At 39.4% G+C, this 15,215-nt stretch overlaps 1 protein-coding gene across 9 annotated transcripts in view; it reads right to left on the bottom strand.

The window, feature by feature from the left end:
- Positions 1-330: 330 nt before the first annotated feature.
- Positions 331-15,215, bottom strand: part of LOC114653202 (RNA-binding Raly-like protein) — a 1,200,559-nt gene continuing 1,185,674 nt past the window's right edge. For 8 of the 9 annotated variants that reach the window (XM_051929289.1, XM_051929291.1, XM_051929293.1 and 5 more), the window contains 2 exons: positions 13,922-13,969; positions 331-946 (listed from right to left, as the gene is read on the bottom strand). In XM_051929289.1, the coding sequence (XP_051785249.1) occupies positions 933-946; positions 13,922-13,969 (62 nt within the window). In that variant the 3' untranslated portion in view covers positions 331-932. The remainder of the gene's footprint in view (positions 947-13,921; positions 13,970-15,215) is intronic. The other variant, XM_051929292.1, reaches the window with a different exon arrangement.

Raw genomic sequence — 15,215 nt, 5'->3', positions numbered from 1 at the left:
TTTGGGATTAGCTCTTATGCTACTACAATGTTTTTGTAAATGTTCCTTTTATGAAAAATAATTACATTATTACAGTTTTTGTTTTGGAAATATCGCCATTTGAACGTTCGAATGTGTTGAAGACTGAAAACACATGTGATATCGAAAAGCTATCAAAGAGAACATTCTGGATAGTTAAAAAGAACTGACCCAGTCCGAAAATAATATCGACAGTCGTAATACTCATGAATTGTACATCGTTAACTCTGCAGTGCGTCTATTCAACAAAACCAGAAGTCACATTACATGTGCAGTGATCCGTTAAATCTACACATTAACAACACACATGCGTATCATAAAAATAGCTTTACATATATTTTACATTCTATACAAGATCAAGATTGCATTTAAATACGATATCTGCTTGTTGTTCCATTTTTTTTCCAAACTCTTTCACAAACTATCACATAACAACTTGTCAGAACATCATTACAGGCTTGACATAAACATAATGGAAACTTGCAAAGACAGTAAATGAAGCAGCGACTCCTGGGTCACTTTTCTATCTCTATAGCGTCTTGTGGAGAGCCAAACGCTCCTCCCGCAGCACCACCTGACTTCTTTGTGCCCTTTCCTCTCGTAAACTTTGTGTAACAAAGACGTACCATTGCTTTTTTTGAAAACAACCACAACTTTTGATGTCCAGTAATTCACAACGAAGACAAAAACGGGAAAATAAAATTACAAATATATACAGAATTTAGTCATATTTGTAAATAGTTTAGGCATTTGAATGCATATAAATTACAGAATTTGTCAAAGAAAAAAACATCTATTTCAAAATATAGCTTTGTTCGGTTGGCTTTCAGTTGTTGCTAATGAAGGTTGGCCAGGTGTAGCTGAATCCGTTTACATTCCAGCTCTGCAGGGTTTGTGTGTTTTCAGCCACGTCTTCAGTTCACCACACCTGTCAACACATAACAGAGAAGGTCAGTTCAGTCGGGTCATCCATGGACTCACTTCAGTTCAAGACAGGACAGGGGTGGCCAGTCGTCTGCACGTGGGCCCATTCATATAATGCCATCCGTCAGTCGCCAGTTGATGGGATCTGAGGACTGGATACAGGGAGGACATGCACACAACCAAAGAAGCTGGGACTTGAATCCAAAACGCTTGGGCTAGGAGGGCAGCAGGATGACCACTATGCCACCCCAACACCCCGGTCACATCAATTCATGGCAAAGTTTGTTATTTCACAACCATAAGTTGGTCTGCCAGCCACAAAGACAGCATGAAGACCTCTCAAAAATACAGCTTTTATAAATATGAACACGTGTGATAAACCAGCATGCAAAGTGTGTGTGCTGACTAATGGGACTAATATTAATGACATTTTATAAGATGAGAATAACTAATTAATCATCATTTATTATAGTTACTGTTTATAGTAGTACTGTAGAATCATCTGTACAGCTGATAATAAAAAAATAAATATAAACCAAAATAGGGCAGCATGGTGGCGCAGTGGTAGCGCTCCTGCCTCGCCGTAAGGTGGGTTTGCTTCCCGGGTCCTCCCTGCGTGGAGTTTGCATGTTCTCCCCGTGTCTGTGTGGGTTTCCTCCTACAGTCCAAAGACATGCAGGTTAGGTGCATTGGCGATCCTAAATTGTCACTGGTGTGTGGGTGTGTGTGTGCCCTGTAGTGGGCTGGCGCCCTGCCTGGGTCTGTTTCCTGCCTTGTGCCCTGTGCTGGCTGGGATTGGCTCCAGCAGACCCCCGTGACCCTCTAGTTAGGATATAGCGGGTTGGAGGATGACTGACTGACTGAGTAAACCAAAATAATTAAGCACATACTGTATAATACATCAGTTGGCAGACAAAGTTTTAAAGTGCCAACATTAACCTAATAATATCAGTACATGCCAGCTTACGTGTTAAGTAAGTTATTATCATTTTATTAACATTTTTACATTTCTGCTTTGCTATAATACTCTATTAAAGTAAAATGATATTATAATTGTCATACAAAAGTCAGTTTACACACAAGTTTCCCTGAGCTATAAAAGTGCATCTTAACTATGAAATTGATATAAATAATAATACAATTTTTATAAGATAATAATTACATTATTATTATTATTATTATTATAAAAGCACATGGTAAAATATAATAAATCAGATTGCTCACAAGTGCATACATTAACAACATAATTATTATTAGTAGATTCTTATAATTACATAATAGCAAGAATATGTAAAATGTTAACTTTTTATTTTTAAAGCAGACTATAACATAAAATAAATTTGCTTGCATACAAAGCCTTTACAGTGCATGCATTTAATTTTATTTTATATTAAAAATTAATGATAGTTATACAATATATATTAGTATAAAGCATAATCTCAGCTATAATAAATCAATTTGCATACAAACTTCTCAAATCTTTAAATTACGTGTTAATTAAGTAATTATTATGATCATTTTATTATAATTTTTACGTGTCTTCTATCAAAGAATAATATTCTATAAAAATAAAATATGATTATCATCATATAATTGTAAAATCATACACTGAAAAACATAAGTCAGTTTGCATACAAATTTCCCAGAGCTTTTAAAGTGCATCTCATCTATGTAATTTATACAAATATTTTATAAGATTATAGTGGCAGAAGGAAACCTATTATTATAATAAAAGCATACCCTGACATATAATAAATCAGTATGCACACAAAAATATGTGCATACATTAACCATATAACTCATGTTATTATTAGATTATTATAATTATATATTAACATGAGGGAACTGGCAATACTAAACTGGCCCTGGTATGTGTGTGTGTTTACCCTGCGGTGGACTGGCACCTTGCCCAGGATTTGTTCCTGCATTGTGTCAGTTTGAATACGAGCTTTAAGATTAACTACATAGTAGCTATATATTAAATAATAATATTTAATATATTATTATATATTAAATAATATAGGGGGCGCCCTATAGGGGGGGGCGCCCCTTCTACATATGTTCCGGGGGAGCAACCATGGGCGTCTCAGTACCTCCCCCGGGACACTTGGTGGCAGCCTCCCTGGCTGACGATGGTGCCTCAGTTTCCCGCAGGGTTTCATGGGAGATGGAGTTCTCCACAACCCTGTGGGGATCTGGGATGGCCGCCAGGGGGTGCTGCATGGATCCTGGAGCCCACCTGGACATTTCTGCAGCCCCGCCCGGAAGTGCAATTAGCCACAGGTGATCAAGCACATGGAGCTCTTCTGGGTAGGCTATAAAAAGGGCCAGCATCCACCAACTCAGGAGCCAGAATCGGGAAGAAGACCCAATTGTCAGAGACAGGATTGTCTCGAGGCACATATCTGGGGAAGGTTACAGAAAAATTTCTGCTGCTTTGAAGGTCCCAAAGAGCACAGTGGCCTCCATCATCTGTAAGTGGAAGAAGTTCGAAACCACCAGGACTCTTCCTAGACCTGGCTGGCCATCTAAACTGAGCGATCGGGGGAGAAGGGCCTTAGTCAGGGAGGTGACTAAGAACCCGATGGTCACTCTGTCAGAGCTCCAGAGGTCCTCTGTGGAGAGAGGAGAACCTTCCAGAAGGACAACCATCTCTGCAACAATCCATCAATCAGGCCTGTATGGTAGAGTGGCCAGACGGAAGCCAATCCTTAATAAAAGGCACATGGCAGCCCACCTGGAGTTTGCCAAAAGGCATCTGAAGGACTCTCAGACCATGAAAAAGAAAATTCTCTGGTCTGATGAGACAAAGATTGAACTCTTTGGTGTGAATGCCAGGCGTCACGTTTGGAGGAATCCTGGCACCATCCCTACAGTGAAGCATGGTGGTGGCAGCATCATGCTGTGGGGATGTTTTTCAGCAGCAGGGACTGCGAGACTAGTCAGGATAAAGGGAAAGATGACTGCAGCAATGTACAGAGACATCCTGGATGAAAACCTGCTCCAGAGCGCTCTTGACCTCAGACTGGGGTGACGGTTCATCTCTCAGAAGGACAACGACCCTAAGCACACAGCCAAGATATCAAAGGAGTGGCTTCAGGACAACTCTGTGAATGTCCTTGAGTGGCCCAGCCAGAGCCCAGACTTGAATCTGATTGAACATCTCTGGAGAGATCTTAAAATGGCTGTGCACCGACGCTTCCCACCCAACCTGATGGAGCTTGAGAGGTGCTGCAAAGAGGAATGGGCCAAACTGGCCAAGGATAGGTGTGCCAAGCTTGTGGCATCATATTCAAAAAGACTTGAGGCTGGAATTGCTGCCAAAGGGGCATCGACAAAGTATTGAGCAAAGGCTGTGAATACTTATGGACATGGGATTTCTCAATTTTTTTATTTTTTATAAATTTGCAAAGACCTCAAGTAAACTTTTTTCACGTTGTCATTATGGGGTGTTGTGTGTAGAATTCTGAGGAAAAAAATGAATTGAATCCATTTTGGAATAAGGCTGTAACATAACAAAATGTGGAAAAAGAGATGCGCTGTGAATACTTTCTGGATGCACTGTATCTAATATCGGTTACATCCCCGAGAGGGGAGCAGTACAGTGTGTACGCCTGATGAGCCCAAATGAGGGCGAAACACGTGTCACGTACTCTTTGTATTATTTGACAGTAAACTATGCAACATGTGTATATATATATTATTTTAAGTTATAATTTTGATACTTTATTAATCTAAAATTGTTTTTTCTCCTGACCTTAGGAGCAATAATAATAATAATAATAATATAAAAACCATGCTCACATATAATTAATGATTTTACATAGAAAGCTTATAAAGTACACACATTGACTGTATAATTATAATAATACCACATCATTATAATTACATACCAGGAACAGATCAATATTACTATATCATTATAAAACTGTTATCTCACCCTTAGGAAATTGACTTGAATTCAAACTACTCAAAGCATCAAGGTATATGTGTTATTTAAGTTATTATTTTATGATAATTATTGTTAATATTAAATCATTTAGTATTATACCCTGTTTATTCATTCTTTTATTCTGTTTAATGTTGTGTGTATCCTGTGTTTAATTATGTATTGTTCTGTGCAGAAACAATTTTAATGATTTTTATTTTAAGCATCTTGAACATTGGAAAGGCACTATATAAATAAAATGTATTATTATTATCATTATTATGTCCACATACAACTGAGCAATTTGCATGCAAAGCTTTTGAAGTGCACATATTAACTGTATAAAGCAATTGAAGCTATAAACATATTATTGTAAATTATTATAATAATTACATAATAATATAGTTATATAAGATTATATTATTATTGCATTGTAAAACATATTCTCACATATAATAAATCAGTTTGCATACAATGTTTTTAAAATGCATGCATTGATTATATACCGTAATGATAATATTTCTAATCATAAAATTATACATACCAGAAACAGATCAAATATTATTTTATCATTATAAAAGCATAATCTCACCCTTAGGAAATCAATTTGCATACACATTTCTGAAAGCCTTAAAGTGCATGTGTTAACTGTAATTATTATTATTAGTATTATTATAAGTGTGATGAGAGGCCACAAGAGGGCGCTCACGTATGCAGCAGAAACACTGGAACATTTCACTGGCCTGACATCTCACATCTCCATAATCTATACCTGAGGGTCGTGGTGGGGCCCGTAGTCAACCCAGCAACTGTGAAGGACATTCAGTCAGTCAGTCATTTTCTAATCCGCTTTGTCCTGAGCAGGGTCATGGTGAGGGGTGGCTAGAGCCTATCCCAGCCAGCATAAGGCACAAGGCAGGAACAAACCCTGGACAAGGCACCAGACCATTGCAGTGTGAAGGACATTTCTGCTGTTCGTGCTCATCTCTATATCCATCTTCCACAGCATAATTCCAGTTTTAAATGACACAGGCTAAGGAACCTGATTTTAAAGCATTTCCACCTCCATCTCACTGACTGACCCAAACAAGTCACTTAGTTTACATTTGCCAGACTTGTGTGGGGAGAATAAAAAATAAACTCCAGAAACAAACTGTAGCTGAGACATTTCAATGGGATTCTTTTCCTTTTTCTGAGTTTTCAAATAGCTTTTTTCCTGACATTTTTCTTCCCTTCTCTTTATTGAACAGTTGAGAAGTCAAAATGATTTCCAGACATGTAAAGCACTGATTTTAACTGACAAGCAAATTATGACACCTCACCTAGTCGATTTCTTTGTTATTTTTAAATCACGACTACTAGTTTCCTGCTCTTGAAATTTCTAAACAATACAAAACATGACCAATGTTCAACCGAGTCCACACAACACAACCTTTCAACACATTGTAACATGACATTTTGTAATCCCCTTAATCTGATTCAGGGTCACGCATGAAATCCCAGGGTCCCACTCAGGTGTTAACTCGCAGGAGTCAATTCACACTCTTAAAGGTGTTTCCACCCATAATTTAGAGTGTTTTTTGGATTTTTCCAAACTCTGAAGCGATTTCCCCTGTAGTCAGGTTTGTTTAGATAATTGTGAACTTCCTAATCAGACTCTGGCATGGACCAGAACAACTGGACAACAGAGAAGGACCTCTGTGCCCTTCATTAAAGAAGTCATCTGCTAAGCCTACAGCATTGTGAAGGATCGCTTCCACAGTCTGTTTGTCCCACTTCCATCTAGTAGAAGCTACCATAGGATCCAAACCAGTTCTGCCAGGTTCTGCAACAGCTTCTACTACTTGGTGGTCCCGACTCTGAAATCTGTGCTGCCTCCCTACCCTCAGATCTGCCCCTAGTAGCAAATACAGGGTGAGTTCAAATTATGTTAACATTTGGAGGAAACAATTTATTCAGAAAACATACTTAGTATGCAATGTCAACTGGACCCCCTCTCTACAGTTCTGGTCAAAGCCTGCCTCCCCTCTCTGGTCCCCCTTATTTCTGCTATAATCCTCTCTTCTCTCACTACTGGTACTGTTCCTTCATCTTTTAAAACTGCTGCAATAACCCAAATACTAAAAAAACCTGGTGCCGATCCGACTAATTTCAGTCATTTTCGTCCTATTTCTAATCTACCCTTCATTTCCAAAATTCTTGAAAAAATAGATGGCTATTCAACTTCACTCTCATTTATCTCAAAATAATCTGTATGAACAGTTCCAGTCTGGTTTTCGTCCCCTTCACAGTACAGAAACGGCACTTATCAAAATGACTAACGACCTCCTTATGGCAGCTGATTTTGGTGTAATTCCTATTCTCATCCTCCTTGATCTGAGTGCGGCCTTTGACACTATTTGTCACACCACTCTTCTCAATAGATGATCTTCGATTGGCATTACCCACACTCCACTAGAATGGTTCAGATCCCACCTCTCAGACCGCACTCAGTTTGTTCAGCTTAAAACTTTCACATCCCAACCCACTGCTGTTACTTCAGGTGGGCTTTGTCCTTTTCATTATTTACCTCCTTCCCCTTGGTAATATCTTTCGTAAATATAACATTAGCTTCCATTGATGACACCCAGCTCTACCTCACCAGCAAACCTACTGCTTCCTTTCCACCCTCCTCACTTATTGATTTCATAGCAGAAATCAAATCCTGGTTTTCTTCAAATTTTCTTAAATTAAATAACAACAAGTGACAAAACTGAGGTTCTCCTCATTGGTACAAAATCAACATTATCCAAAACTGATCATTTTTCATTTGTTATTGATAATTCCTCTGTCTCCCCTTCCCCACAGTTGTCATCCTTGACAGTACTTTATCCTTTCAGTCCCACATCAGTAACATCTCACGGCCTGCTTATTTCCACTTGTGTAACATTAATCGTATTCGCCACCCCGTCCCTCACTCCCCACACCACTGCTCTCCTTGTTCATAGCCTTGTCACCTCTCGTCTGGATTATTGCAATTCCCTTTTCTTTGGTCTTTCTCACAAATCTCTTTATAAGCTTCAACTGGTCCAGAATTTAGTTGCCCATCAGCATCATTACTAGAACCCCCTCTATTCACCATATCACTCCCATCTTGCAGCAGCTTCATTGGCTTCCAGTTCAGTTCCGAATTCAATTCAAAATTCTTCTGTTAACTTTCAACGCTATCCACAGCCTCACCCCTCCATATCTGTCTGAACTCCTCCATGTTGCCATTCTCTCCCACACTCTTAGATCCTCTTCCTCCATCCACCAGACTGTCCCCTTCATCCATCGCTCTGGAACTCACTACCATCTGAGCTTAGACATATTGAATCATTCTCACTTTTCAAATCTAAACTTAAAACTCATTTCTTTAAGACTGCTTTTTCTCTTTGATTACAACTGCTCTGTCTGATTATAATTTTTGTATTTTACTTTTGTTTATAATCTGTGTTTTATCTATTGTTCAGTGTCCTTGAGTGTTTAGAAAGGCGCCTACAAATAAATAAAATATATTATTAAGATGATTTACAGGAATGTCTCAACCTGTTTGCCATCATGTTCAACACACAAAAACCAACGAGCAACAGCACCATTTAAAGCCGGGACCAGGGCCAGATTTTCCTATAGGCTAACTAGGCTTCAGCCTAGGGCCTCAAGATCAAGAGGGGCCTACATTCAAATTGTTAGCAAAATTAAAATTACACTATTCTAAAAACAGTGAACACTAAAACACTGAACCGAAAATAAGGAGAAATTCTACGCATATGACTAATAAACAAACATAAAAATGTATTGGTTAAGATCAACGCGTATTACGTATTTTATTATCTCTCATGTAATTTACAAACTTAAAAATGGAAGGTGAAAGGGCCTCATAAGTGGAATAGCCTAGGGCCTCTTTTCATATAAATCCGGCCCTGGCCGGGACACACATTTCACGGGAAATAGACGATACCACAGTCCGTATTCAGTCCTTCAGATCATTGATATTACAAACTTTCCTGCTATACACTTGCGCTCCCTCACCATACCCCATAACCAGAAGTCACAGGGTGTCAAATCAGGGGGGTGTGGAGGCCACAATGGTCCACCAAGACCTGTCTATCGAACCTGGAAAGGTGAGGTCGAGATCAAAATAATCCATTAGTGTTAACCTAATTTGCAGTACATTTGTTGTTTTTGATTGTTATAATATTTATTTATTTATTAATTACTGCCTATTTCAAATGAGTCTATTCATTTACCTATTATTTATTTATCTATTAATAGTATAGTTTACTTCTTTAACTGTCTTGCATGAGTCCTGTGGTTATATTTATTTTGTGCCATTCTGTGCTGTGCAATATGGCGTATGGATGGTATGACAATAAAGCCACTTGACAAATATCGCTAGTTAGAGGCTGGACAATATCGATAAAGAACGTCTCATCGCAGTGCCATTTATGTAGCAGAGGACAACTCATAGCAGATCTGGGGACCACCTGCAAAGATACCTCCATGACATAGCAAAGGAATGTGGCATGGAAAAAAACTGGCAGGATCTTGTCAATATGTGGTTTCCAAACTGGCAGCTAGGCAGCATTGTGCACCTAACAAATGTATTCAATTGGATGAAAAAGGGGGGCAGAAAGACAAATGCAGGGCATCAGAAAATGGCTATGACTGAAGACTTGCTCTGAAATTTAACCGTGTGGATTGACAGGGCCATTAAGAGCGATGGGGTGGCAGAATCAACCGTGGCCACTTGGTGTAGATATTAAGGCCATTTCTTAATTAGGGAAACCAACTCTCCATGTTGTTACTGAAGATTAATGGTTTAATGCATGCTGTTGTGTATTTTTTATTTTTAATATTTCGGCAATATAAATACTTCCATGCATTGCTTGGTTTTTTTCTGTAACTTGATTAAAAATACTTGATTTTGTGTCATGCTATTTAGAATTCTGTATCACAGTGTATATATACAGTATGTGTATACAGTGCATCCAGAAAGTATTCACAGCGCATCACTTTTTCCACATTTTGTTATGTTACAGCCTTATTCCAAAATGGATTAAATTCATTTTTTTCCTCAGAATTCTACACACAACACCCCATAATGACAACGTGAAAAAAGTTTACTTGAGGTTTTTGCAAATTTATTAAAAATTAAAAAATTGGTGATCACGACAAGGAATGGGCGCCTCACATTAGCTGCGCGACATGTGCTGTCAGTCTGAGAGCCTGACTCAGAGGCACTCGAAAGACGATGGCGTTTGCTGTTCCGATGATATGGCGAGAACGGAAAGACCATGTGACGGACTGTTACTTCTGTTTGACTAATGTGTAAAAACAAGAAGTCAATTGAATATCCTAATCTGCCTTCAGCAATGAGACCCATGCCACATGACGACAGTCTTCCAATTCTGAAACCACCAGAGGATTGGACCTTAGATGAACCAGATGAAGAAACTGCAATGCAGGGTACTGACAGTGACATTGACCCGGATTTTGAACCATGCTCATCCGGCACAGTCTGAATTGAATGATTTGGCCAGATATTTGGGTCTGTCAAAAGCAAAAGACAAGCTGCTGGGTTCAAGACTGCAGGAATGGTGTTAGCTGTCACCAGGTACGAAAATGTCTCTGTTTCAAGGTTGACATCATAGATAGATTTTTATTGTCATTGCCACTTTTACAAAGGAACAACGAAATTGAAGGATGTAACCAAATTTTTTGCACAAGTTGACAGTCTCTGTTTCTGTTGTGACATTGAAGGATTGTTTGCGGCCTTGGGTTGTGATCACAACCCGGAAGAGTGGCGTCTCAAACTGGTGAGGAAGGCAGGCTCTATTGTTGGCATAGAGCTGGACGGTTTGATATCCGTAGCAGAGCAACGGGCACTCAGCAGGCTCCTATCAATTATGGAGAATCCACTACATCCATTAAACAGTGTCATCTCCAGACAGAGGAGCAGTTTCAGCGACAGACTGCTGTCACTGTCCTGCTCCACTGAAAGACTGAGAAGATCATTCCTCCCCCAAACTATGCGACTCTTCAATTCCACCAGAGGGGGTAAACGTTGAACATTATTCAAGTTATTGTCTGTTTTTTACCTGCATTTTTTATTACTCTTTAATTTAATATTTTTTGCTGCTGGAGTATGTGAATTTCCCCCTGGGATTAATAAAGTATCTATCTATCTATCTATCTATCTATCTATCTATCTATCTATCTATCTATCTATCTATCTATCTATCTATCTATCTATCTGTCTGTCTGTCTGTCTGTCTGTCTGTCTGTCTGTCTGTCTGTCTGTCTGTCTGTCTGTCTGTCTATCTTCATTGATTCGTCAATGTTAAGCCTGAAAGCTGTTCTGCTACACAATGACAACGTTTATCCTTCAGTACCTGTTGGCTATGCAGCACACATGAAAGAAACGTATGAGAACATGGAACTGTGGCTGAAACACATCCAGTATAACAGGTACAACTGGAATATCTGTGGAGATCTTAAAGTCGTTGCTCTGTTACAAGGACTGCAGCTCAGCTTTACAAAGTACTGTTGTTTCATCTGTAAATGGGACAGCCATGCCAAAGAGTCACACTATTCTCGACAGAACTGGCCACTCCGTAAACAGAACAGAAAATGAATCAGGCACATAAATTGCTTGTCGACCCGGCAAAGATATTTTTGCCTCCTCTTCACATAAAACTGGGACTCATGAAGAATTTCGTGAAAGCACTGAACAAGGAAGGCGAAGGTTTTCGTTATTTAAGACAGATGTTCCCAAGAATAACTGATGCCAAGATCAAAGAGGGCATTTTTGTTGGCCCAGATCAGACATGTTTTGAGTGACAAGCGGTTTGAAGATCTGTCAGTTGGGCAGGAAAAAATTGCCTGGAAAGCCTTCAAAGATGTTGTTGACAATTTTCTGGGCAATTACTGAGCCCCCAAACTCCATTCAGCTGGTAGACAAACTTCTCAAAGCATACAAGACAATGAAGTGCAACATGTCACTCGAGATTCATTTCCTCCACTCACACTTGGACTTCTTCCCTGCAAATCTCGGTGCTGTCAGTGATGAACACGGTGAAAGGTTTCACCAGGACATTGCTACAATGGAGAGACGATACCAGGGCAACTGGAATCCATCAACGCTTGCTGACTACTGTTGGACACTGCAACGTAATGCACCAGACATTGAATACAAAAGAAAATCAGGAGCAAAACACTTTGAATTCTGTTGAATTTAATAGCTTATGCGTAACATAAACGTGACTAAATACGTTATTGTCAGTAAACATATAAATGTCTATTACTCAGAGTTCCTACGTGATGCAGTAAAACCAAAACTAGATTTGTGTATACCCAGTAGGTACCTGTCACAATCAGCAAAATCTTTTCAGGAAGCAAGACGATTTAAAAAAATGGTTGTGCAGTGTTGGACTTGGTGCTGTAAATACATATCAAGGCCAGAGCAGCACGGGATCATCACAAGCTCACCGCACCCCTCACCTGACCCTGTGATTTAGTCAATTTGTTCCTCAAGTACTCCAATTTCACCCTTTCAGCCCATAATTGGCATCTTTTATTCACGGACATTTGACTGTTGTGTGACAGAAATACGTGCAATTCCCCTTAAATGAAAGTCTGCAGTGTGCACTTTAATCACAATGCCTGATCTGTTTGATTGTTCATTTTAACCCATAGAGTAGAAGGGGAAATAAAGGAAGAAATGTGTCCTTGTCCGAAACATTATGGAGGACACCATATGTAGTAACCACCAAAACACAACACCCATATTCATTCCTGAAATGTCTGAAAGCTTTGAAACGCTAGAAGGCTAACGCTCAGATATGGACAATTTATGCTTAGAAGTCTTTGGAAGTTGTCATGGAGACGGATTACATTTTAGCCATTTTGCTTGTTAATCTGCAATGCAAGTGCAATCAGTCAGTCAGTCATTTTCCAGCCCGCTATATCCTAACACAGGGTCATGGGGGTCTGCTGGAGCCAATCCCAGCTAACACAGGGCACGAGGCAGGAATAAATCCCCAGGCAGGGTGCCAGCCCACTGCAAGGCACACAACCCCACACACCAAGGACAATTTAGGATCGCCAATGCACCTAACCTGCATGTCTTTGGACTGTGGGAGGAAACCCACACAGACACGGGGAGAACATGAAAACTCCACGCAGGGAGGACCCGGGAAGAGAACCACAGGTCTTCTTACTGTGAGGCAGCAGCACTACCACGGTGCCACTGTGCCACCCATAAGTGCAATCAATAAGCACAAAGTGACAGAGTAAAACTCAGGTTAAGGCAGCAAAAGATACATCTTGTGAATTTTAATCCAGACAAGACTCTTCCCAGATAGGGTGGCGTGGTTCACTTACAGCACTGATCTGCTATTACCTGTGTGGCCACTCTTTTACTCTACAGATTTGAATACGTTTGATAAAGGGTTATGTTTTATTTTATTAACTGAAGCTGTACTACCTTCTGTGCCTTCCTGAAAGGAACATTAGGAAATTCTGAAAATATTTTTTTGTGACAGTTCGGGTTAGCTCCACCATCCCTGGTGATTTGAGCCCAGTGCTGTCAATAAGCTGTCCGAGGATGAGCTGGGTAAATGAGGAGTCACACAGTCAAGAGGTAGGTGGAACAGTGCGTTAGGGATTTTATTAAAACAAAAGACCCTAAGCAGGGGCTCAAAACCTTACCTTAGGACACCACAAAGGTAGGGAAAGACTGATGTGTGAAGCATAGAGAGAGCACCGAGGACTAATTGGAGTAGCTTACTAAGTACTGTGGTAAGGAGCGGGGTGACATTTTGGAGAAAACAAGTTCATAGAATTGGTGAGCTTGTTGGCCGGAAATGTTCTACTGTTTTGATTTATTGATTGGAGTGGACATTAAATATCTGCAAATTCAAAATATGCCCAGACACATTATAACAAAGAACAAAAAAAACTCCCCATATAAAAATTTACGCTAACTCATGTTTATTGACATAATAAAATATAAATGAAATATGCTCTTACCGATATTTAGTTGCTTGTATCTTCTATATCTGATACATGATTTTCTATCTAGAAAATAAAAACAAAATGTACAAGATATTTTCACATTTATCATCTTATCTGACAAAACTCATATTATGTTAGTGGTTTGCATGAAATGATTGTCATGTTACCTGTGGGTTCTCGATCTTTTGTGGCGTGAAATGTCTATTGTCACTTCAAGGGTTTCTGGATTAATAAATCTCAACTGAACAATGAAGACAACTGGAAACCTTTACATACAAAGTATTTCACCTTCCCACTCCATTGAGTTTTACTTTTATTGTTTAAATTCATATTTTTTGTAATTATTTACTTTTGTTTCCCTAGTAAAATTTTTCCTAATTGGATGATTGTAATTACAGATACCTTCAAAAATGACTGGAGACTCTCACAACTGTTTGTGTAAAGAAGTGTTTCCTGGTTTTAGGCCTATCTATCTATCTATCTATCTATCTATCTATCTATCTATCTATCTATCTATCTATCTATCTATCTATCTATCTATCTATCTATCTATCTATCTATCTATCTATCTATCTATCTATCTATCTATCTATCTATTATATAGTGACGGTGAAGGTGGTAGGGAATGATAACGGCGCCCGTACACACACGCCACACGGCCACCCTGCTGCCCACTGCCGAGAGTTGATTCTACAATAAAATGAAATAAAAATAAACACGAGGAATAACCTTGGAGGTCAATCATCACCCCAAAAGCCAACAGTAGACGTCACATAGTATATGTGTACCAAATTTCAGGTCAATAGTTCAAACAGTTTGTGAGCTACAAGTGATTTAAAATCCTGGACAGACAAACGGACAGCCACAGTAGCGTATTATATATAAAGACTAACGGAACCACATCTAGAGTACAAGAAAGACATAGTAGCACATGAATCTGCGCAGAGGAGAGCAACCAGGACTTAAGGAGAAGTCCCACTGTGACAGATTCTGAGAATGAAACCATCCGCTCCTACATCTCACGCCGAAGCCACTCAAACCATGCTACCACGCCCTACCTGAAGACGCCAGTGTTGACGGTTAATTATTTATTACTTGCCAACCAGCTGCGGGCCTCACTTTACCTCACACCTCTGACACACCTACTGATAATAAACAATATTAAATTAAAGAGTGATAACAATGCAGGTGTAACAGACAATAACTTTGTATAATGTTAACGTTTACCCCCCCCCGGTGGAATTGAAGAGTCACATAGTGTGATGGAGGAACAATCTCCTCAGTCTGTCAGTGGAGCAGGACGGTGACA

The sequence above is a fragment of the Erpetoichthys calabaricus genome, chromosome 6, assembly GCF_900747795.2.
Source record: "Erpetoichthys calabaricus chromosome 6, fErpCal1.3, whole genome shotgun sequence".
In the NCBI taxonomy this organism is placed as follows: Eukaryota; Metazoa; Chordata; class Cladistia; order Polypteriformes; family Polypteridae; genus Erpetoichthys; species Erpetoichthys calabaricus.
This window is presented reverse-complemented; position numbering and strand designations above follow the sequence as displayed.